Source organism: Panulirus ornatus, chromosome 64 (assembly GCF_036320965.1).
Source record: "Panulirus ornatus isolate Po-2019 chromosome 64, ASM3632096v1, whole genome shotgun sequence".
NCBI classification, from domain to species: Eukaryota; Metazoa; Arthropoda; class Malacostraca; order Decapoda; family Palinuridae; genus Panulirus; species Panulirus ornatus.
In genome coordinates this window covers 9,560,297-9,585,296 of record NC_092287.1, presented here as the reverse complement: position 1 = coordinate 9,585,296, position 25,000 = coordinate 9,560,297, and the positions used below count along the sequence as shown (strand labels likewise).

The 25,000-nt window shown below is 43.1% G+C and overlaps 1 protein-coding gene across 3 annotated transcripts in view; it reads left to right on the top strand.

Annotated features, from left to right (window-relative positions):
- LOC139746336 (uncharacterized) overlaps positions 1-25,000 on the top strand; it is a 448,223-nt gene that overhangs the window by 113,798 nt on the left and 309,425 nt on the right. Inside the window, exon 1 of one of the 3 annotated variants that reach the window (XM_071657495.1) lies at positions 1,882-1,943. The exons of the other annotated variants lie outside the window; for them this stretch is intronic. Within the exon in view, the coding sequence (XP_071513596.1) occupies positions 1,886-1,943 (58 nt within the window). The 5' untranslated portion in view covers positions 1,882-1,885. Of the gene's footprint in view, positions 1-1,881; positions 1,944-25,000 lie in introns of those variants that run through there. 3 annotated transcript variants of the gene reach the window in all.

Genomic DNA, 25,000 nt, shown 5'->3' with positions numbered 1-25,000 from the left:
CCAGACCTTCTAATAGTGCTTGTGAAACATGCTGTGTGCGTTCCAGTTTTTGGTCACAGAGTTTCCTAAACCTTCCAATTCACATATTAGTTCCTGTGAGAATGCTTCTCAAATATCCAGTGTACGTTCCAGTTCTTGTTACAGTGGTGCTCAAACATCCAGTGTACGTCCCAGCTCTTGTTACAGTGGTGCTCAAACATCCAGTGTACGTTCCAGTTCTTGTTACAGTGGTGCTCAAACATCCAATGTACGTTCCAGTTCTTGTTACAGTGGTGCTCAAACATCCAGTATATGTTCCAGATCTTGTTACAGTGGTGCTCAAACATCCAGTGTACGTTCCAATTCTTGTTACAGTGGTGCTCAAACATCCAGTGTACGTTCCAATTCTTGTTACAGTGGTGCTCAAACATCCAGTGTACGTTCCACTTCTTGTTACAGTGGTGCTCAAACATCCTGGGTACGTTCCCAATTCCCCTCTGTAGCGAATGTGTCTTGGGTCGGATGGAACTTGGGTTCCTAGACTGTTATCATTATGTTTTCTGATGATGAAAGTACAAATGTGGCCCTTGAAGTCTCGACCTGGTGTTACTCTTCCTCCTCCTCCTCCTCCATCTTCTCCTTTTCCTCTTACTTCTCCTCCTCCTCCTCCTCCTCCTCCTCCATCTCCTCCTTTTCCTCTTACTTCTCCTCCTCCTCCTCCTCCTCCTCCTCCATCTCCTCCTTTTCCTCTTACTTCTCCTCCTCCTCCTCCTCTTCTTCACCTTACCAGCTTTTGCAAGACTTATTTTCCCCACATAAAGAAAAGATTTTTTCTTCCCCCCTCAAGGCAGAACACCTTCTGTTCACCATGCCTTTGTGTGTGTGTGTGTGTGTGTGTGTGTGTGTGTGTGTGTGTGTGTGTGTGTGTGTGTTGTGCGGTCCGTTATTACCTTCATTTGTCGTTCTCTACCAATATGGATCGCTGGGATGAGCGCAACATGACGCCACCTCCGTATGTGGTGGTACATCAATAATCGTCTGTTGTTTGTTCTTAGAATATATATATATATATATATATATATACTTTATTCGTAGTCTCCCGCGTATTCATACATATACATTTCAACGTATACATACATATACATACGCAGACATATGTACACATGTACATATTCATACTTGCTGACTTCATCCATTGACGTCGCCACCACGCCACACCCTGAATCCACACATCCACATATGCACAAAATACAGGAAAATGAAACGCGATAAGTTCCAGAGTGCACTTTCGTGTAATAATCACATCATCTGGGGAGATACAAGAATGAGACATAAGACGTAGAACAGTCGGTTGGTATACACGGATGAGACGAAGCCAAGACGCCATTGGTAAATAAGCTTGTTTATCTCAGCCAGGGCTGTTGCCTCAGCCAGGGGTTGATGTAGCGTTAGCCAGGGGTGGATGTAGCGTTAGCCAGGGCTGGGTGTAGCCTCAGCCAGGGGTGGGTGTAGCCTCAGCCAGGGGTGGGTGTAGCCTCAGCCAGGGGTGAGTGTAGCCTCAGGCAGGAGTGGGTGTAGCCTCAGTCAGGGTTAGGTGTAGCCTCAGCCAGGGGTGGGTGTAGCCTCAGCCAGGGGTGGGTGTAGCCTCAGCCAGGGGTGGATGTAGCCTCAGCCAGGGGTGGGTGTAGCCTCAGCCAGGGGTGGGTGTAGCCTCAGCCAGGGGTGGGTGTAGCCTCAGCCAGGGGTGGGTGTAGCCTCAGCCAGGGGTGGATGTAGCCTCAGCCAGGGGTGGGTGTAGCCTCAGCCAGGGGTGGGTGTAGCCTCAGCCAGGGGTGGGTGTAGCCTCAGCCAGGGGTGGGTGTAGCCAGACAGTAACATGGTTATTCTCATTGTTCCAGACTCCCAGATGGCCGTTAACGTGGTCATCCCGCTGCTCATCCCGCTGGAGGAGAACCTTCACAACAGTGAGTACCTGACGATGACGCCCTTCCTCCTCTTCCTCTGTAACCCTCATCTTCCACCAATAATGTTGCTCCTCCTCCAACGGGTTCTCCTTCAGCAGGTTCCTGTAATAATGTATCCACGGTCCATCCCAGGAGAGTGACTGCTCACTTCCCCCATCTCCCTCCTTCCCTCCATCCCTCCGTCCCTCCATCCCTCCCTCCCTACGTCCCTCCATCCCTCCCTCCCTACGTCCCTCCCTCCCTCCCTCGACCATCATTTCATCGTCGTCTCCCTCGTCAGCCAGTTGGACTCCCTTCAGTAGGGCCGGCGAGGCCTCCTTCAGCAGTACCTCCCGACGTGTTGTACATTCCTTCCTCCCATCACCATCTCCCTCAGTGTCCCTTGCTGTTGTTGTCTCCTCTCTCTCTCCCTCTCTCTCTCTCTCTCTCTCTCTCTCTCTCTCTCTCTCTCTCTCTCTCTCTCTCTCTCGTATGCCTCCGTCTGGCTACTGCGTTTCTTCCATCCTCCCTCCCTCTCAGTCTTCCACTGGGGAGACGTGGCGTAACGTAGAGGCGTTCACATTGTGCCTGACGGGCCGGAAAATGACCAGTTGGAAACATGCCAGAAAATAGGACCTTCAGGAGCACTCCCGCTGGTTTTAAAAGGTCATTTGTAAAGGTTGAAAGAACACTGAAAAGTATATATATATATATATATATATATATATATATATATATATTCCTATGAGTCCACGGGGAAAATGAAACACGATAAGTTCCCAAGTGCACTTTCGTGTAATCATCACATCATCAGGGGAGACACAAGAGAGAAATATAAGTCAGTTGATATACATCGAAGAGACAAAGCTATGACTCCATTTGGTAAACATATATATACATATATATATATATATATATATATATATATATATATATATATATATATATATATATATATATATATATATATATATGTTGAGTCCCCGTGGACTCATAGGAATATATATATGTATATGTATATAAACCACCCGGACGACAACCAAGTGTACACAGAGATAGGAGTAATTCTCGTAATGCACATATGTTTACTGTACCATCCGGGTGTGTTAGGCTTGTAGAAATCTTAACAATATGTGCAAGGCTACGAGACAGATCGTTCTCTTTGTCTTCTGTACGAAATAAACTGTCATTGCTCATACACTTGATATGATATACACAGAAGTGCTCTATAATGAAATCGTTACGAATTTCTTCGTGATTACATTATAATGATAGGCAATATTATTATCATTATAATTATTATTATTATTATTATTATTATTATTATTGGTAGTAGTAGTAGTAGTAGTAGTAGTAGTAGTAATATTATTATTACTATTATTATTATCATTATCATCATCATTATTATTATCATTATTATCATTATATTATCATCATTATCATTATCATTATCATTATTATTATCATTAATATTTTGATATTACTATTGGAGTGCTTAGCGTTAATGGCTTCTGCTTGCATCGGTTACGCTGCGAGTGAAAAGTCATCTCGTGGAGAAAGATTTTTTTCTTTAAATGAATCCATCCCTTCCCTGCTAATTGACTGTAACCCAGCATTGTTAGCTGTAAGAAACCCGTAAGAAAGTTAGGATTCTGGAGTTATACAATTAACTTGATTAATTGGAATCCTTTCGGCACGTGATAGTGGCTATGGCAACAGACGGTGGAACTGTGAAGACTTGAAGTGTTTCATAGGGTGGGTCAGGGGGCGAAGGTTCCCTGGATGCCTTGAGGGTAGTGTGGAAGGAGAGGCAGACGGTGGTGTTATGGATGCGAGTCTTGGGCCTCAGATTGCAAAAAGGTAAAAGGGTGGAGGGCGGGTGGTGTGTGTGTGTGTTAGAAGTGAAACTCCAAAACGATATGTGGTGTACATATGACTGTAGTTATAAAGATATAAAAAGATTTTTTTTTTACCGTTCTTCTCAAGTGTTTCCCTTCCTTCCGTCATCATAGAGATACTGTGGATACTGTACTCAGTTTACCCTGGACCCGAAGCTATATCCTGTGAACCTGACTGTAACAGTTAGCAAGAAATTAAAGACCCTTTTGTTTACATGTGGGATTACGACGTACACCTCGAGCACTGTCGACACTGTTAAGATCGAACGCGCCTTTTAAAGTAAGCTTTTGCAGCACCATCTACGTACATAAGACACTTAAGCTATTTTCTAGTCGAAAATCGTTTTAAAAGGATGTAATTGTACGAGTATCTACAGGTATTACATCTGAGCAAACATTTACCAGAGTCATCCAAGCAGGGTCCGTTTTCTGTGGCAGGGAAAGCAAGTTTCTGGAATAGAGAAAACGTACCTTTCAACACTATAACTATAGAAGATGTAACTTCGTGATTGAATAAACTTTTTGTTTCTAAGGAAAAGACGAAAAAGATCATTTGATTTAAAGACTTAGATTAATACGACTGTAAATATAACTTATTAGTATGACTATAAAATTCGTTAGATACCCTAATTGTTGACTATAACCCAGTTTCCTACACTTAATGCCACGGTAAAATCATTTTAGAATTCAACTCTCACACTCTGTGTTAGCAGCTCAGGAGTTTTTCGTAGCTTCATTTTTTTTTCAAATGGTTGTTTCGTAAACTGTATTAGTCATTCTTTTTATACGTGACGGTGAGAGGATGTGTTGGTCTGTGGGTTTATGTTGGGATCTGAAACTTCGTGAATTGTTTACACCTGGTGAGGTGAATTGCCTTCGTGAAACATATATTGTAAAGTTTCAGTAAACTGAATCATCCAAACTCCTACTGAAATGCGATTACCTCTTCATAAATCTATATGATACACTAGTGTAATTGTCTTATTTTGAACGTACCGTCAAAGATCATCGCACTCCAAAGGAATCTACATTCTCCTGCAACTGGAAGTAGTGCAGGCGTAGGTTACGAAAAGGCCCAGTTCACTGTTCTTAACGCTACCTCGCTAACGCGGGAAATGACGAAGAGCATGAAAAAAAAAAAAAAAAATATATATATATATATATATATATATATATATATATATATATATATATATATATATATATATATGTGTGTGTGTGTGTGTGTGTGTGTGTGTGTGTGTGTGTGTGTGTGTGTGTGTAAGATTACACATGCCGGAAACTTGAAGGCAAAGAAACTCGATCAAAACACTATGGAAGGGCATGCCACAATTTATCATGTTAGAATAACTTGTGTAAAAGACAGTAAAGAAAACGCGGGCGATGGTACAGGTATAGAAGACGTACAGAACGAGGGAACGAAAACGGGTGATGCCGCTAACTAAATCATTGTTTTCGCTACAAACACCGCTTTTTTTTTTTTTTTCTTTCTTTTGCCTGACGTCACCATCATCCAGGGTCGTAGAAATTGCTGAGCTGGATTGCGTCCGGACGCCCATATCCGCCCAGTAAAACGTCTTCATGCTATCTGTGCTCGTAAGAATGAAGCCTGGACAGATATACAATAGTGTACGTACATGCAGATGAATCACTGAAGAACTCGTTGATTCGGGAATACGCTGATATAGCCACGGAGACAGGGAATCACATTTATCCCAGCGTTTTCGTTTAAAAAAAAAAAAATATCGTGTCTTCAGAGATGTGAATTATAGCGAAAGGGCTCGCGGGGGAAGGGGGGAAGGGTCCTCGTCTTTCGTTCCCTTTGGTGCTCTCAGTTTAGCATACATATGGACGAGACTTTACGTAAGTTCGAGCTGATTGGTAGACACAGAGAGAGAACTTCTGACTGGAATGATTAACTGGGTAGAATGTATGTGTGGATCATATGCCAAACGTAGATGGTATGGGCAGCAGTAAGGGAAATGATATGGATAGGCCAGGGACCAACGTCTCTTCTACCTGCTCTTTGGCAGATATTTGGAACGCTATTGGAAGACACACACACACACACTCACACACACACACACACACACACACACACACACACACACACACACACACACACACCGTGGACTTCGGGGACAGAATATAACACCTTTTCTCCCAAATGTGCCTTGCCAGCCAGGGTTGGACAGTATGGGTATAGACGCACAACAATTTTTTTTCGAGTCTGTGTGATCAGGGCCTTAATTAAAGAAGGGTGTTTGTTACGGACTTTGAGCTACTGGGGATGGTAGACAGCTCTCCACACCAACGGAAGATGCATCGCACTAGCGAAGTGACCCTTTCATCATTTCATGTTAGCGAAGTGACTCTTTCTCCTTTCCATGTCCACAAACCAGCTGATCGTACTATAGTTTCCTCCCACAAACATCCCATCTTTCTGGTTTCTATATATTCCATTCTGACAGTCTCGTACTCTTCATCTCAGTTAGGAAGTCGCCAGGTATGAGAGCAATGCTCCATACAAGGTCGGATTGATCTTTCGTATAATCGAAGCAGGTGTTCAGAAGATGTGAGCGAGGGGAGACTGAACAAGACCCGTGAATTTGGCAGAGACAGACTTAGCTATATCCTACGCCTTGTCACACCCCTTGCTTCACCCCGTCCAGTGTCATACCTTTGCCTCACTCCATCACCCCACCCGTGTTATACAACGCTGCCTCATCCCCGCCCGCTGTCACATCCCTGCCTCACCCCCGCCCGCTGTCACATCCCTACCTCACCCCGTCCTTACTTACGCTCTCTGTAACTCAGTCATCCATGTCCTATGGTTTCTCTCGTCCTCAGCATTATAGACCTCTGTCTTGTCAGAATGACCCCACCACACCCGTAACACTTCTCTTAGCACCTCGTCCACCTTAAAGTTTCATCCCATCTTGACATAACTCGCCATCCGCTTCTCCAACTTCAGCATCAGGTACGTAACAGATACTGGAAATGGTTGGACCCCATACTAACATCTGACTGTCGAGTGAGATTTCACACTTCATCAGATTTAGCTCCCTAGTATTGCGACCACCTTACTCTTCCTAACATGTTTGATGAACCTCCACTTGTTACCCTCCACTTGTTACATGGGTACATCCTCTGTACATTGTTCGTCAGTTCCTCCCTCTCTTCCGTCTTGCCTAAATAACCGAGTGCCATCTGCATGTACAACATCCTTCACACATTTTGTGTCCTCCGCCTTCATATCGGTGACCAGTCGTTCTGGGACATGACTTCCTCTCTGGCGAAGACCTTCAACTCTCACCTCGGCATTATTAACTCCATTCCTCCGAAGGCGCGTCTTATACCCCCCTGTAGATGATCATACACACACACACACACACACACACACACACACACACACACACACACACACTACTCTCCACATCCTGATCTTGAACATTCAAAGTATCGTCCACTCTGCGACAGTGTCTCTGAAGGCCATAATCCTTGTATAAACACCAAATTTTCTTCATTATCATTTCCCTTAATTATTCTCTTCATTCGCATTTTATCTGTTGGATTACGTAAATGACTTACCTACCAGAAGGACTGAACTCATACCACATCACCTCATCATTTATGATACATATTTTTCACTCCTTTCTTGTACCTTTTCTCTCACAGGTGATAGAGTAATGCCTTGGGTGTTCATTGATTCATCAGTGACACGCTTGTTTGAACCACTGATGCATACTGCATACAACTCACTACACTCATACACTCCATTAACACTTTACCCTTCACTCTGGTCTGTTGCACTGGACGTGGAATTGTCTGGTCCACCTGATCACTCCCCTAGGCCAGTGAATCTCTCATCCCCTGCTCTGTATCAGGTGCCTTATCACACCGCATCTTTTCCTATTTCATTCTTTACAATAACTCTTCCTTAGTGCCTTATCACACCGCATCTTATCTTAGTTCATTCTTTACAATAACTCTTCCTTAGTGCCTTATCACACCGCCATCTTTTCTTAGTTCATTCTTCACAATAACTCTTCCTTAGTGCCTTATCACACCGCATCTTATCTTAGTTCATTCTTTACAATAACTCTTCCTTAGTGCCTTATCACACCGCATCTTATCTTTTTCATTCTTCACAATAACTCTTCCTCACTCTTAACGATCCTTTTGAACATGACGTCCTCGCTACGCAGTATATCTCTTGGATATAACTGTTTCCAGTCATGGGATATCGTGACAAGAGACTACAAGGGAAACCAGAGACACTTGATCGATGGACACTGGGTTCTTTGGTTGATCAGGCGAGACATGAGCCAGTGTGAGGTGACAGGTGTGGGGCTAATTGTCTCACGTGAGGTTGGTGAACAAAGTCAGATAATAGTGTCCACAGCGGCACTTAGATTTAAGCAGACATGAACAGTTATATTGTACAAGTTGGTCCTTTGATTTTAAAAGACGCCTGATGTTGAGATAACAAGAGATTTTTTTCAGAGTTAGCTAAATTTGCTGAGGTGTGGCGAGATATTCGTAGTGTAAGATGAAATAAATATTTATTTATTTATTCATTTATGATCTCTCTAGGACGTATTTTAAAAGAGTCCTGGTGTGTTTACCCAAGACCTTTTCTGAAGAATTCCTGCAGCTCTGGGCTGCGCAGCGTTAAGCAGCAGGGAGATGTAGACTCCTTTGGAGTGAGAACTTCTTTAATGAGACTCTACTACCAGTGATACAACCTCACCATTATCGAAAAACATTGGCAGATGTTCAAGAAACGTAAAACATTCATATGTTTTAGACAGAGTGTGACAGAAAATGGACCTACGTAATGTCCAAAGTTACGGAGTGGCTTAAACATTTTGAAAAAAAAAATACCAGAACCTAAGTAAAAGTCGAGGTGTCTTGGTGACCTTATCTCGAATCGTATTAGTGGAATGTTAGGCTGAAAATAGCACACGTCTGATCGCGAAATCACACTGCAGGTTTCCATGAAGGAAGAGATTTGAATGAATCCAATGTGTGTGAGAGAGAGAGAGAGAGAGAGAGAGAGAGAGAGAGAGAGAGAGAGAGAGAGAGAGAGAGAGAGAGAGACAGACAGACAGACAGACAGACAGAGAGAAAGAGAGAGACAGAGAGAGAGAGAGAGACTGACAGACAGACAGACAGAGAAACGGATAGATAGATTCATAGATAGATAGATAGATAGATAGATAGATAGATGGATGGATAGAAAGAGAGAGAGAGAGAGAGAGAGAGAGAGAGAGAGAGAGAGAGAGAGAGAGAGAGAGAGAGAGGAAACACGTTCTCATAATATCCCCTTATGTCCCCACTGTACAAAGGCCTACATGCATATAGTGAGAGTGTAACATGGGGTCTTAAGGTCATCCTTAACACCTGAAGAAGGTGTTTCAAGATCTTTTCTATAAGGGTGGAAGTCGTATGACATGAACAGCCTTAAACACCATTATAGTTGATAGGACGAAGACCCAAACAACACCCCCCTCCCCCAACCAACTTGACGGACCACTTTGCTGTCATCCATCACAGACCCTCGTCACAGACCACCAGATCCAGGCAACAACGAGAAAGTAATCAAGACTCTTGTGTTTAGAAAAGACACAAGAGAAAGAGTATATATATATATATATATATATATATATATATATATATATATATATATATATATATATATGTATATATATATATATATATATATATATATATATATATATATATATATATATATATATATATATATATGTAGCATTTATGGATCTGGAGAATGCATAAGATAGGGTTGATGGAGATGCTCTGTGGAAGGTGTTAAGAGTATATGGTGTGGGAGGCAAGTTGTTAGAAGCAGTGAAAAGTTTTTATTGAGGATGTAAGGCATGTGTACATGTTGAAAGAGAGGAAAGTGACTGGTTCTCAGTGAATGTTGGTTTGCGGCAGGGGTGTGTGATGTCTCCATGGTTGTTTAATTTGTTTAAGGATGGGGTTGTTAGGGAGGTGAATGCAAGAGTTTTGGAAATAGGGGCAAGTATGCAGTCTGTTGTGGATGAGAGAGCTTGGGAAGTGAGTCATTTGTTGTTTGCTGATGATACAGCGCTGGTGGCTGATTCATGTGAGAAGCTGCAGAAGCTGGTGACTGAGTTTGGTAAAGTATGTGAAAGGAGAGATCTGAGAGTAAATGTGAACAAGAGCAAGGTTATTAGGTATAGTAGGGTTGAGGGACAAGTCAATTGGGAGGTAAGTTTGAATGGAGAAAAAGTGGAGGAAGTGAAGTGTTTTAGATATCTGGGAGTGGATTTGGCAGCAGATGGAACCATGGAAGCAGAAGTGAATCGTAGGGTCGGGGAGGGGGCGAAAGTTCTGGAGCCTTGAAGAATGCGTGGAAGTCGAGAACGTTATCTTGGAAAGCAAAATTGGGTATGTTTGAAGGAATAGTGATTCCAACAATGTTATATGGTTGCCCCACGCCCCCCACACCCCCAAAACCCCTCACTGCCAACCCCACCCCACCTCCCCATGCCCCACAACCCCAACCTCTCCCCCCACCCTGTCCCCACCCCATTTCATTTTTTTTTCGTGGTCGTAATCGAGAATTATTTTCTCTCGCTCCCTGGAAATCATAACAGCGTCACTTTCACATTTTCACCCTCGATAAATCAACCGTTTATTTTTCATTTTTATTTTTCACAGGTAGCCGACATGGTGTAGATAAAAGCATATTCCCGCCATGATAATCTCGTATGATGGTATGATATTGTGTATGATATATATATATATATATATATATATATATATACATTTTTGCTTTCCGAGATAATGTTCTCGACTTCCACACATTCTTCAAGGCTCCCAGAATTTTCGCCCCCTCCCCCACCCTATGATCCACTTCCGCTTCCATGGTTCCAGATCCACTCCCAGATATCTAAAACACTTCACTTCTACTTAAACTTCACATCTACTTAAACACTTATGATTACTTAAACACTTATGATTTCAGTCCCTTCATTCAGAGCACCGAAAACGGTTCTCATGGTGCCAAATCTACAGGTGAACTTCCCCATATTTTTTTTTTTTACTTATCTTTGATCCTCCTGTGGTGAGAAATTTTAGCAAATCTCATTTAAGGACTTGGGGATGTGTTGCACCGAGGCATGCTTCCACGAAGGAGGAAAAAAGTCTACGTTTCCAAACACAGACGAAATAGACGAGCAAGGATCGGAGCCTGCTCAGGGGTACACTACTGTAGATCAAGAGGAGGTATGCCATCTGCGAGAGAACTCAAGAAGTCTTCGCTTGATGAAAATATAAGAGAAGGAGGGGCTATATAGGTTCTCATGGAGGAGGTCGGGGAGGAGGGAACATGGAATGGAATTGTCCAGAGTGGAGACTTGGTGGAGCACTGGGTGCCCAACCGTGGAAGGGTCAAAAGAGAGAGAGAGAGAGAGAGAGAGAGAGAGAGAGAGAGAGAGAGAGAGAGAGAGAGAGAGAGAGAGGAGGAAGAAAATGTTGAATCACACAAGTTGTTGGAGATGCTTGTGGTTAAGGGCTAGAAGGATTTATCAGTTGAGGGAGAGGTCAAATTGTTGGGGAAAACGTCAAACTGTTTGAGGAAGAGGTCAATTTCGCTAAGGAAGAGGTCAGATTAACGGAAGAAATGGTCAAACTAACTGAGGGAAAAGTCTAATTAGTTGAGAAAGAGGTCAAGTTAGTTGAGGAAGAAGTCAAGTTAGTTGAGGATGAAGTCAAGTAAGTTGAGGAAGAAGTCAAGTTAGTCGAGGAAGAAATCAAGTTAGTTGAGGATGAAGTCAAGTAAGTTGAGGAAGAAGTCAAGTTAGTTGCGAGAGAGGTCAAGTTAGTTGAGGAAGAAGTCAAATTAGTTGAAGAAGAGGACAAGTTAGTTGAGGAAGAAGTCAAGTTAGTTGAAGGAGAGGTCAAATTAGTTGAAGAAGAGTTCAAATCAGTTGAAGAAGAAGTCAAGTAAGTTGAGGAAGAGGTCAAAGTAGTTGAAGAGGTCAAGTAAGTTGAGGAAGAGGTCAAATTAGTTGAAGTAGTCAAGTAAGTTGAGGAAGAGGTCAAATTAATTGAGCAAGAAGTCAAGTAAGTTGAGGAAAAGGTCAGTTCAGAATCAGTTTTCCTTTCGTGGAAGTTGTGTTCGACTCTACACAGACCACCAGCTCTGCTTCGATACTAAGTAGAAACGAAGGTGGGATGAAGTTCAGAAGGGGAGAACATTTTCATGACCTCATAACGCTGTCTGTGAGACGACGGGCGTAGGACTCCATCCCATTACTCATGGGTCTAAAGAGATACGAAACAAAGAGGAAGAACTTGTAAACTATTGGAGGAGACAGAACCAGAAACACCTATGCTCGGACCTTGGGTCTGTGTGGTCTGTGTATCTGTGTAACTGGGCAGACCACCTCGCTCGGACCTTGGGTCTGTGTGGTCTGTGTTTATCTGTGTAGCTGGACAGACCACCTCGCTCGGACCTTGGGTCTGTGTGGTCTGTGTGTGTGTATCTGTGTAACTGGACAGACCACCTCGCTCGGACCTTGGGTCTGTGTGGTCTGTGTGTGTGTGTGTTTCTGGACAAACCACCTCGCTCGGACCTTGGGTCTGTGTGTATCTGTGTAATTCTAATATCTGTGTTCTTGTGGTGTGTAGATTAAAAGAAACACTTTCATGCAGTTCACTTTCATAATGTCACTTTCCCCACTCACTTTCAATAACTTCTTGTCTCGCTCGCTCTAATATATTCATCTTTTTACTCTCTCTCTCTCTCTCTCTCTCTCTCTCTCTCTCTCTCTCTCTCTCTCTCTCTCTCTCTCTCTCTCTCTCTCTCTTTCAATCTGTCTCACTTCCCTCCTCATATTCATCCTGAGTCTGAGTGTACGAGTAATTCAAAACACCCACTGCCTAGCTCACCGACGAAGGAAAACAACAAGAACAACAAGAAGAACAACAACAGACTCTGACGCAAAAAAAAAAAGATAGACGCCGTGAAAACAAAAGAAGAATAAGGAAAAAAAAAATATAGATATAAGTATGTGAGACTTGCCCCCGCGTGCCGCCCAAGTTTAAATTGTTTTAGGTTGTTTTTTTCCAGGCGTAATAAATTGTGAGGCGGTGTGAGGCCCGGGGAGAGAGAGAGAGAGAGAGAGAGAGAGAGAGAGAGAGAGAGAGAGAGAGAGAGAGAGAGAGAGAGAGAAGGCGTTTGACCGCGCGTGTTGTGCAGCAATTGTGAGGTGTGAGGAGGAGGAGGAGGAGGAGGTGAGAGAGAGGGAGGGGTAGAGGGCTGCGTAGTGAGTTGATGAGGGAGTGACTTCATGCGTTGTGCAGCAATGTGAGGAATTGGTGTGTGGTAGTGGAGGGGTGGACCCTTTCGTCAGGTTGTGGAAGGTTGGCTTCCTCCACCTTCGTCAGGTTGTGGAAGGTTGGCTTCCTCCACCTTCGTCAGGTTGTGGAAGGTTGGAACTCTCCCACCTTCGTCAGGTTGTGGAAGGTTGGCTCCCTTCCACCTTCATCAGGTTGTGGAAGGTTGGAGGTCTCTCCACCTTCGTCAGGTTGTGGAGAGTTGGCTTCCTCCACCTTCGTCAGGTTGTGGAGGGTAGGCTTCCTCCACCTTCGTCAGGTTGTGGAGAGTTGGCTTCCTCCACCTTCGTCAGGTTGTGGAAGGTTGGCTTCCTCCACCTTCGTCAGGTTGTGGAAGGTAGGCTTCCTCCACCTTCGTCAGGTTGTGGAGGGTTGACTTCCTCCACCTTCGTCAGGTTGTGGAAGGTTGGCTTCCTCCACCTTCGTCAGGTTGTGGAAGGTTGGCTTCCTCCACCTTCGTCAGGTTGTGGAAGGTTGGCTTCCTCCACCTTCGTCAGGTTGTGGAGGGTTGGCTTCCTCCACCTTCGTCAGGTTGTGGAAGGTTGGAGGTCTCTCCACCTTCGTCAGGTTGTGGAGGGTTGGCTTCCTCCACCTTCGTCAGGTTGTGGAAGGTTGGAGGTCTCTCCACCTTCGTCAGGTTGTGGAAGGTTGGAGGTCTCTCCACCTTCGTCAGGTTGTGGAAGGTTGGCTTCCTCCACCTTCGTCAGGTTGTGGAAGGTAGGCTTCCTCCACCTTCGTCAGGGTGTGGAAGGTTGGAGGTCTCTCCACCTTCGTCAGGTTGTGGAAGGTAGGCTTCCTCCACCTTCGTCAGGTTGTGGAGGGTTGGCTCCTCCACCTTCGTCAGGTCGACCTAGAAGAACATATCCAGTGTTCCTGAAGGATGAGGAGAACATCGTAGAACATGGGGAACTCCTCATGAAGGATGAGGAGAACATTGTAGAACATTGGGAACTCCTCATGAAGGATGAGGAAAACATCGTAGAACATGGGGAACTCATCATGGAGGATGAGGAGAACATCGTAGAACATGGGGAACTCTTTTTGACGGTTGAGGAGAACATCATAGAACATTGCGAACTACTCATGAGGGATGAGAAGAACATCTTAGAACATGAGGAACATCGTAGAAAATGGGGAACTCCTCATGAAGGATGAGGAGAACATCGTAGAACATGGGGAACTCTTCATGAAGGATGAGGAGAACATCGTAGAACATGGGGAACTCTTCATGAAGGATGAGGAGAACATCGTAAAACATGGGGAACTCATCATGAAGGATGAGGAGAACATCGTAGAACATGGGGAACTCATCATGAAGGATGAGGAGAACATCGTAGAACATGGGGAACTCATCATGAAGGATGAGGAGAACATCGTAGAACATGGGGAACTCATCATGGAGGATGAGGAGAACATCGTAGAACATGGGGAAGTCTTTGTGACGGTTGAGAACATCATAGAACATGGGGAACTCCTCATAAAGGATGAGGAGAACATTGTAGAACATTAGGAACTCCTCATGAAGATGAGGAGAACATCGTAGAACATGGGGAACTCTTCATGACGGATGAGGAGAACATCGTAGAACATGGGGAACTCCCCATGAATTCCTTTAAAGTCTTGGTTAATAACATTCTCAATAAAAAAAGAAGTGTTCTACATAATATATGAAAAAAAGTGCCTTGATATATTCCATAGCCATTCCAGTTAATATTACAAACATTAACCTTTTTCATAACACATTCTCGAATCCATTCCTCACATGCAAATAAGGAAGAAGTTTTTTTAGGGTGGGTCTCTCAGCGTCAAACAGGGTAATAATGGGTTGTTCTGTCTTGTTTTAAACGCCTGAGTCTGGTTACCACAACCCAAATTATCTCTCGTATACCAACATGTAGAAGACAGCTACAAAGACGCGTCAGACCTACCTAACACGTCTGTTCTTACTGCAAAGACAATAGCTCCTCATTGCAAAATATAAACCTTAGAAAGACCATTCACACTATTTGAAATTAATGTGACTTTCGTACGTTTATTAAGAATGGTTATTGTTTATGTATTAGGCCAGTATAACTCAGGTACTCTCAGTTATTTGAGAAAGTTTTCCTCCATGATTAATAAATGTTTAGTTGGATGTTTTTTGAGATTTCCTGTGATCAAGCCCAAAGGGTGGGCTCGCTCGCCAAATGGTACCCTTGCCCTATACATTTCAAGTCATCTTTTCGATGTAGAAAGTTTTATTAAGTTTATATATATACATTTCTGCATCAACACAGATGTGATAATTTGAGGACACAGTGTAAGTGTTTATTGCTAACTGACTTGGTTTGAATCATTTCTCTTCATTATCCTGGCACGCGCACACACAGACACACACTCACACACACACACACACACACACACACACACACACACACACACACACACACACACACACATCATTTCAACATACGTTGTGTGTTTCTGTGGCAACAGTTTTTAGACATCTGCACCCAATCATTATTCACTTGGCAGTAGATGATAGGTCGCCCAATTAGGTTATAATATCACCATTCCCACTACAACAGCCCCCTCTCCACCCACAACCACAACCCCCATTCCCCCTTGACTGTACAGGGTTATCTCTCATTCTGTCTCCCTCGCTGCAGATACAGTAAGCCATCATGAGTGTAATTCGCTGTCTGGCGCCTTAGTTTCTAACCTTCTGGTGTATACTCGTAGCCATGTTTGATCTGCCTTGCTATCCCTCCTCACCAGAACCTAACACCTCAGACTTTCATTCATTGGCTCACTTTTACATTTCATTCAAATTTTACAGCTTTTTTTTTTTTTACCCCCCCCCCCCCAACATTGTATATTTCTGTTTGGTTTACGCTAATGCCTTTTGTATGGATAACGCAGAGGTTATCTTTCATTTCTCCCTTGTGTTTTTCCTTTATTACGTTTACTTTTAAATGTCCCACATCTTCCCCATCTTCACCTCGTCCTTCTCCTCAATTTCAGTACGTCCTTCACTGTACTACCGTCCGCAAGATATGAATAACCCCATTTCACTTCTATCCACTTACACACACGGTGGTAATTCATTCGTGTGCCGTCTCCCCATCTCGTCGCCAGCAAATTTCAGGCACGTCCTTTTGCTGCAAGAGACACAGAAGTGGTGTGGGTGGTAGCGATACTGTAGGTGGTGCTTTGGGGTCCTCCAAGTTTGGCTCAGAGGTTCACACCTCCCCACTACGTTGGGGAAGCGGAAGTCCGAGAAACGTGGTCGTCGCATTTGGAAAGAGGAATGACGCGTATACCTCCATGGGCGTAATAGTCAACGGGTCTCATAACGTCAGCTTAGGTGGACAGATGAGCTTCGTTAAGTACTCATAATGCAAAGAGGACGAAGAAAAAAAAGATATTTACGAATATATCACAATCTTCATTTCTTTCTTTCTTCTTTTTTTTTCTTTTTCTTCTTTGAAATGGCATAATTCAAGAGCGAAATTGTCTTCAGCTATAGATCAAGCATAGAATCAACCGCATTTTACTTGTAGACTTAAAAGAAAAAAACATGTGTTCGTGTCGTGAAGTTATATTTAACTGGAAAGGCATTTCAAAGGCTGGCTGACATAGCCACACAATATAAGCATACAACACAGTCATTATCTCATCGGCTTTTATACTCGTAACGTGACAACTGTAGCAAACATTACTACAGGTGTTTTGACATCATTTTACTCAGAGAACCTCGACCAGATCCCCAAGCTTTTGCCGTCAGCATCAGTATGTTTGGAAAAGCTCAGTCCTTCGTTGATGGCGTAGATGCCGTGTGTTGTGTACTGTGGGTATAAACACGGTTCACTAATCACTGCCTGTCATTAACTCATGGTAGGAAGCTGGGCCAATTTACTGCTCTGACTACCACTATAACTCTAACTAAAGGGGGGGAGGGGGACAAATTCGAATGACACTTTACTGTCGCTAAAAGGGCTGATAGATTTTTATAACTCACCACCCATTGATGTATATATAAATATATATATATATATATATATATATATATATATATATATATATATATATATATATATATATATATATGTGTGTGTGTGTGTGTGTGTGTGTGTGTGTGTATAGGGAGAGAGAGAGAGAGAGAGAGAGAGAGAGAGAGAGAGAGAGACAGTTCGTGGGTGTTATTAGTCAATGACATAAGTGGTGCTTCTATTTACGTGGTCACTTTTAAGTTGCGCTTCAAGAGATGAGTGGAGTGTCCACAGTGCGCAGGAATACAAGAGCGAAGAAAAGTTATCATTTACGACTCCTGGTGTTCAGTAGTTCCTGAAGTATTTTAAAAGTTACTTTGCAAAACTACCAAAGTTAGATTGCTAATTGCACACAAGGACGATGGCTAATATAATTGTTGAAAAGAGTTGAGGCCTCTGTGGTTAGCGTGTCTGACCGTGGCGCATTCGTGGGCCGCCTAGGGTCGAGGGCAGAGGTTCGAATTCTGGCTGTGGCAGCCGGTCCACAATCAACCCAGCTGTTCATCCACCCTTCGAGGGTTGGTCGATAAAATGGGTTCCTGATTCAGGCTAGGTTATACGTATATTTATTCATCATTCCATACCTAGTCGCTGTCTCCCGCGTTAACGAGGTAGCGCAACGAAACAGACGAAAGAATGGCCCAACCCACCCACAAACACATGTATATGCATAAACGCCTACACACGCACATATACATACCTATACATTTCAACGTACACATACATATATATACACAGACATATACATATATACACATGTACATAATTCATACTTGCTGTCTTCATCCATTCTCGTCGCCACCCCGCCACACATGACACAGCACCCCCCTCCCCCCGCACGCGCGTGAGGTAACGCTAGGAAAAGACAACAAAGGCCACATTCGTTCACACTCAGTCTGTATCTGTCGTGTGTAATGCACTGAAACCACAGCTCCCTTTCCACATCCAGGCCGCACAAACCTTTCTATGGTTTACCCCAGACGCTTCACATACCCTGGTTCATTTCATTGGTCTCCCACTTCTCCTCGTTCCCTTCACCTCTGAAACATTTACCCTCTTTGTCAGTTCTTCCTCACTCATTCTCTCCATGTGACCAAATCATTTCAATGCACTCTCTTCTGCTCTCTCAGCTACACTCTTCTTATTATCACACATCTCTCTTACCCTATTATTACTTACTCGATTAAACCACCTCACACCACATATTGTCCTCAAACGTCTCATTTCCAACACATCCACCCTTCTCCGCACAACCCTATGTATAGTCCCCGCCTCGCAACCATATAACATTGTTGGAACAACTATTCCTCCGCACATACTCATTTTTGCTCTCCGAGATAATGTTCTCGACTTCCACACATTCTTCAACGCTCGCAGAACTTTCGCCCCCTCCCACACCTGTAACTCAATTCCGCTTTCATGGTTCCATCCGCTGCTAAAACACTTTACTTCCTCCAGTTTTTCTCCATTCAAACTTACCTCCCAATTAACTTGTCCCTCAACCCTACTGAACCTAATAATCTTGCGCTTATTAACATTTACTCTCAACTTTCTTCCTTCACACATTTTACCAAACTCAGTCACCAACTTCTCCAGTTTCTCACCCGAATCCGCCACCAGCGCTGTATCATCAGCGAACAACAACTGACCCACTTCCCAAGCTCTCTCATCCACAACAGACTGCATACCTGCCCCTCTCTCCAGAAGTCTTGCATTCACCTCCCTAACAATCCCATCCATGAACAAATTAAACAACCATGGAGACATCACGCACCCCTGCCGCAAACCGACATTCACTTGGAAGCAAAATCACTTTCCTCTCTTCCTACTCCTACGCATGCCTTACATTCTTGATAAAAACTTTTCACTGCTTCTCGTAACTTACCTCCCACACATATACTCTTAATACTTTCCACAAAGAAATTCTATCAGCTCTATCATACGCCCTCTCCAGATCCATAAATGCTACACACAAATCCATTTGCTTTTCTAAGTATTTCTCACATACATTCTTCAAAGCAAACACCACACATCCTCTACCACATCTGAAACCACACTGCTCTTCCCCAATCTGATGCTCTGTACATGCCTTCACCCTCTCAGTCAACACCCTCCCATATAATTTCCCAGGAATACTCAACAAACTCATACCTCTGAAATTTGAACGCTTACCTTTATTCCCTTTGCCTTTGTACAATGACACTCAGCGTACATTCCGCCAATCCTCAGGCACTTCACCATGAGTCATACATACATTGAATATCCTCACCAACCAGTCAACAACACAGTCACCCCCTTTTATTTTAATAAATTCCAATGCAATAGCATCGTTAATGAGCTGGCCTTGATTCGGGCCTCAGTTGTCAGTGGCGTCTCAGTTAACATAAAAAAAAGATTGTAGTAGATCCATGATTCTCTGGCGTTGCAGTCGCGTTCGTGAAGTTAACCTGCGAAGTTCAGGCAAGTCAGTGAGTGCAAGACGGACGTGAGGTGCTGCCTGCAATAAGGAGTATGTGGATAGAACGCTCATCGTTCATAAGGGCTGTGTTAAGAGCTCTTGAGAGATGCAGCAGTCCGGACGGTGTTGTATGGATGCCAGTCTTCGGCACCTGAATGCATGAGGCAGGTAGAGGGTAGAAGGACTTGAGATAAAGTGTCGATCTTGCGAGAGATTACGGTCAGAGAGAGAGAGAGAGAGAGAGAGAGAGAGAGAGAGAGAGAGAGAGAGAGAGAGAGAGAGACGATCAGGTTGTGTTGAAATGGTTCGGGCATATGGAGAGGATGAGTGAAGAGAGAATAAGATAGGAATTGTAGGAACGACAGAGAAAGAGGTATGAAAGAGTCGATGGGAAAATATAATGATGATGATAATGATAATGATAATAATGATAATGATAATAATGGTAATAATAATAATAGTAATAATGATTATAATTATGATAATGATAATAATGATAATGCCTTAGGGTATTAGAGCCTGAACATTTAGAAAGACACATTTTGGTGGAAAATACAATCGAAAGCAGGGTGGTATAAGGGGAGCGACGTGATGCTAAATGGGTCTAGACCAAAGCTTTGGAAGCGGTCAGGATACATCATGGAGTAGTGTGTGGGCCTTGGCTATATAGGCACAAGACTCAGATAACAGGGCGTTATTCGTAACAGCTGGTAATCCGATGTTTGTAGATGGGGCTTTTGTTTACGTATTTGTGTCTGTACTTCGCGAGGGCGGGAGAGGGAATTCCGTTCAAAAAAGAAAGAGAGAAAGAAAGAAAGAAAAGACTTGCCGGTTTCAGTAAGGCTTGGCCGGCCACGTTTTATCACCCGTAAACAACCTTTAGTACCTTTACTGTTGTTCTTGTTCTTGTTGTTCTTGTTCTTGTTAGGACGGAAGATATAGAACTATGTTATGTGAATATCTTCCGGTATGGTTGAGCAAACAAACGCCTCGGAAAACAGAACGCGAGGGTAACGTTATCCCATCTCTCCGTCATGGGAAAGAAGAAAAAAGAGAGAAAAATTAAGTTCACAGTGGTAGACGTGTTAGAGAGAGAGAGAGAGAGAGAGAGAGAGAGAGAGAGAGAGAGAGAGAGAGAGAGAGAGGTGTAATCATTCCCGGAAATCTATTAAGGGGGTGGGTTTTACAGATGCCTTCCTGTATTTCCACCACGACAACATCATTACAGAAATTACCTGCGATGTTTTTAAACATTCCTTTCGCTCGTAAGATCTCCGGATTGTTTGATAACGTATCTGATTCCTTTGATAACGTATCTGATTCCTTTGATAACGTATCTGATTCCTTTGATAACGTATCTGATTCCTTTGATAACGTATCTGATTCCTTTGATAACGTATCTGATTCCTTTGATAACGTATCTGATTCCTTTGATAACGTATCTGATCCCTTTGATAACGTATCTGATTCCTTTGATGACGTATCTGATTCCTTTGATAACGTATCTGATTCCTTTGATAACGTATCTGATCCCTTTGATAACGTATCTGATTCCTTTGATAACATCTGATTCCTTTGATAACGTATCTGATTCCTTTGATAACGTATCCGATTCCTTTGATAACGTATCTGATCCCTTTGATAACGTATCTGATTCCTTTGATAATGTATCTGATTCCTTTGATAACGTATCTGATTCCTTTGATAACGTATCTGATTCCTTTGATAACGTATCTGATCCCTTTGATAACGTATCTGATCCCTTTGATAACGTATCCGATCCCTTTGATAACGTATCTGATCCCTTTGATAACGTATCTGATCCCTTTGATAACGTATCTGATTCCTTTGATAACGTATCTGATCCCTTTGATAACGTATCTGAATCCTTTGATAACGTATCTGATCCCTTTGATAACGTATCTGTTCCCTTTGATAACGTATCTGATTCCTTTGATAACGTATCTGATTCCTTTGATAACGTATCTGATTCCTTTGATAACGTATCTGATTCCTTTGATAACGTATCTGATTCCTTTGATAACGTATCTGATTCCTTTGATAAGGTATCTGATTCCTTTGATAAGGTATCTGATTCCTTTGATAAGGTATCTGATTCCTTTGATAACGTATCTGATCCCTTTGATAACGTATCTGATCCCTTTGATAACGTATCTGATTCCCTTGATAACGTATCTGATTCCTTTGATAAGGTATCTGATCCCTTTGATAACGTACCTGATTCCTATAACGTATCTGATTCCTTTGATAACGTATCTGATTCCTTTGATAACGTATCTGATCCCTTTGATAACGTATCCGATTCCTTTGATAACGTATCTGATCCCTTTGATAACGTATCCGATCCCTTTGATAACGTATCTGATCCCTTTCCTTTTTCATCATTCAAGCTATCACCATTCTTGTCTCTCTCTCTCTCTCTCTCTCTCTCTCTCTCTCTCTCTCTCTCTCTCTCTCTCTCTCTCTCTCTCTCTCTCTCTCTCTCTCTCTCTCTCTCTTTTTATCTTTTTAGCGTCCAATGAAAGATAACTTCTTCCCACATCCTGTTTTCCCCCCCCCCCGACATTTTTATTAACGGGTTCCGCCGCGCCTCCCACTCTGGGGGTGGGTGGAAAAAAAAGAAATGTTGTAAGGCAGCGTTTGTGTAAGGGCTTCGCCTTCGCCATGAAGTATTGACTGGAGTAATGACAGGTTAGTGGCGTATACCACTGTGTTTAATAACACTCCTACGGCAGCCTCCTGCCCTTGGCTAGGGCCCCATGGTCGCCAAAAGGAACGGGAGATGGTGGAAGGGTATTGAACGGGAGATTGTGGAAGGGTATTGAACGGGAGATGGTGGAAGGGTATTGGACGGGAGATTGTGGAAGGGTATTGAACGGGAGATTGTGGAAGGGTATTGAACGGGAAATTGTGGAAGGGTATTGAACGGGAGATTGTGGAAGGGTATTGAACGGGAGATTGTGGAAGGGTATTGAACGGGAGATGGTGGAAGGGTATTGAACGGGAGATTGTGGAAGGGTATTGAACGGGAGATGGTGGAAGGGTATTGAACGGGAGATTGTGGAAGGGTATTGAACGGGAGATCGTGGAAGGGTATTGAACGGGAGATTGTGGAAGGGTATTGAACGGGAGATGGTGGAAGGGTATTTGAACGGGAGATGGTGGAAGGGTATTGAACGGGAGATTGTGGAAGGGTATTGAACGGGAGATGGTGGAAGGGTATTGAACGGGAGATTGTGGAAGGGTATTGAACGGGAGATGGTGGAAGGGTATTGAACGGGAGATTGTGGAAGGGTATTGAACGGGAGATTGTGGAAGGGTATTGAACGGGAGATGGTGGAAGGGTATTGAACGGGAGATTGTGGAAGGGTATTGAACGGGAGATGGTGGAAGGGTATTGAACGGGAGATTGTGGAAGGGTATTGAACGGGAGATTGTGGAAGGGTATTGAACGGGAGATCGTGGAAGGGTATTGAACGGGAGATCGTGGAAAGGTATTGAACGGGAGATTGTGGAAGGGTATTGAACGGGAGATGGTGGAAGGGTATTGAACGGGAGATGGTGGAAGGGTATTGAACGGGAGATTGTGGAAGGGTATTTGAAATTGTCTTCAGTCGTACCACGGAACATCTATAGGGATTGTGATAATCCTAATCGTCTTTTAGCATATGAGCCGAGCGTTAATTGCTAACCTAGAGTCGATTCCTGCTAAATGGTATCCGCTTAAGCCATCTCTCTCTATGGCTAGATGGAGGTCAGTGTTTTGAGGCTAAGTATGTGTATACGGTCGTATGGAAAACATGACCCGTTTTTATTAAACAGTATGAATAACACGACCCGTATTTTTTAAACTATGGATAACACGACCCGTTTTTATTAAACAGTATGGATAACACGACCCATTTTTTATTAAACAGTATGGATAACATGACCCGTTTTTATCAAACAGTATGAATAACACGACCCTTTTTTTTAAACTATGAATAACACGACCTGTTTTTATTAAACAGTATGAATAACACGACCCGTTTTTATTAAACAGTATGAATAACACGACCCGTATTTTTTAAACTGTGGATAACACGACCCGTTTTTATTAAACAGTATGGATAACACGACCCATTTTTTTATTAAACTGTATGGATAACATGACCCGTTATTATTAAACAGTATGGATAACACGACCCATTTTCATTAAACAGGATGGATAACACGACCCGTTTTTATTAAACAATATGGATAACACGACCCGTTTTTATTAAACAGTATGGATAACACGACCCGTTTTTTTTAGGAGCTGAGTTTGAACTTCAGCGTTCAGAGATTTGGAGGCGTACAGAACTACTCCTGGTTGATCAAGTGGCTTTTTCCTTTTTCGCAGTGCTATGAGGGAGAGAATTGTTACGAAGACCAAACCTCAAACCTCAAACCTCAAACACGCATACCCAAGGGTCGTGGCTCAGTGGCTTTCAAATCACTGAACAGAATTATATGTTACGATAATCCATAAACCGTAATGATATTCACCCAAATGCTATAACCCACGATGGAATTATGCAACGAAATTGCTATAACCCACGATGGAATTATGCTACGATAATGCTATAACCCACGATGGAATTATGTTGCGAAAATGCTATAACCCACGATGGAATTATGTTGCGAAAATGCTATAACCCACGATGGAATTATGCTACGAAAATGCTATAACCCACTCCACGAATTATGCTACGAAAATGCTATAATGCACTCCACGAATTATGCTACGAAAATGATATAACCCACTCCACGAATTATGCTACGAAAATGCTATAACCCACTCCACGAATTATGCTACGAAAATGCTATAACCCACTCCACGAATTATCCTACGAAAATGCTATAGCCCACTCCACGAATTATGCTCCGAAAATGCTATAACCCACTCCACGAATTATGCTACGAAAATGCCATAACCCACTCCACGAATTATGCTACGAAAATGCTATAACGTACTCCACGAATTATGCTACGAAAATGCTATAACCCACTCCACGAATTATGCTACGAAAATGCTAAAACCCACTCCACGAATTATGCTACGAAAATGCTATAACCCACTCCACGAATTATGCTACGGAAACCTCACGCGATGGGGAAATATTGACCTAAGGTTATACCATCTGTTGCTTATTGGCTTTGCCATCTTGCAATGTAAACACGAATCACTCCATGACCTGGCGACGGCTACACTGACGTCGCCTCGCTCAATACCAGGTCTGCAGGCATCAAGGC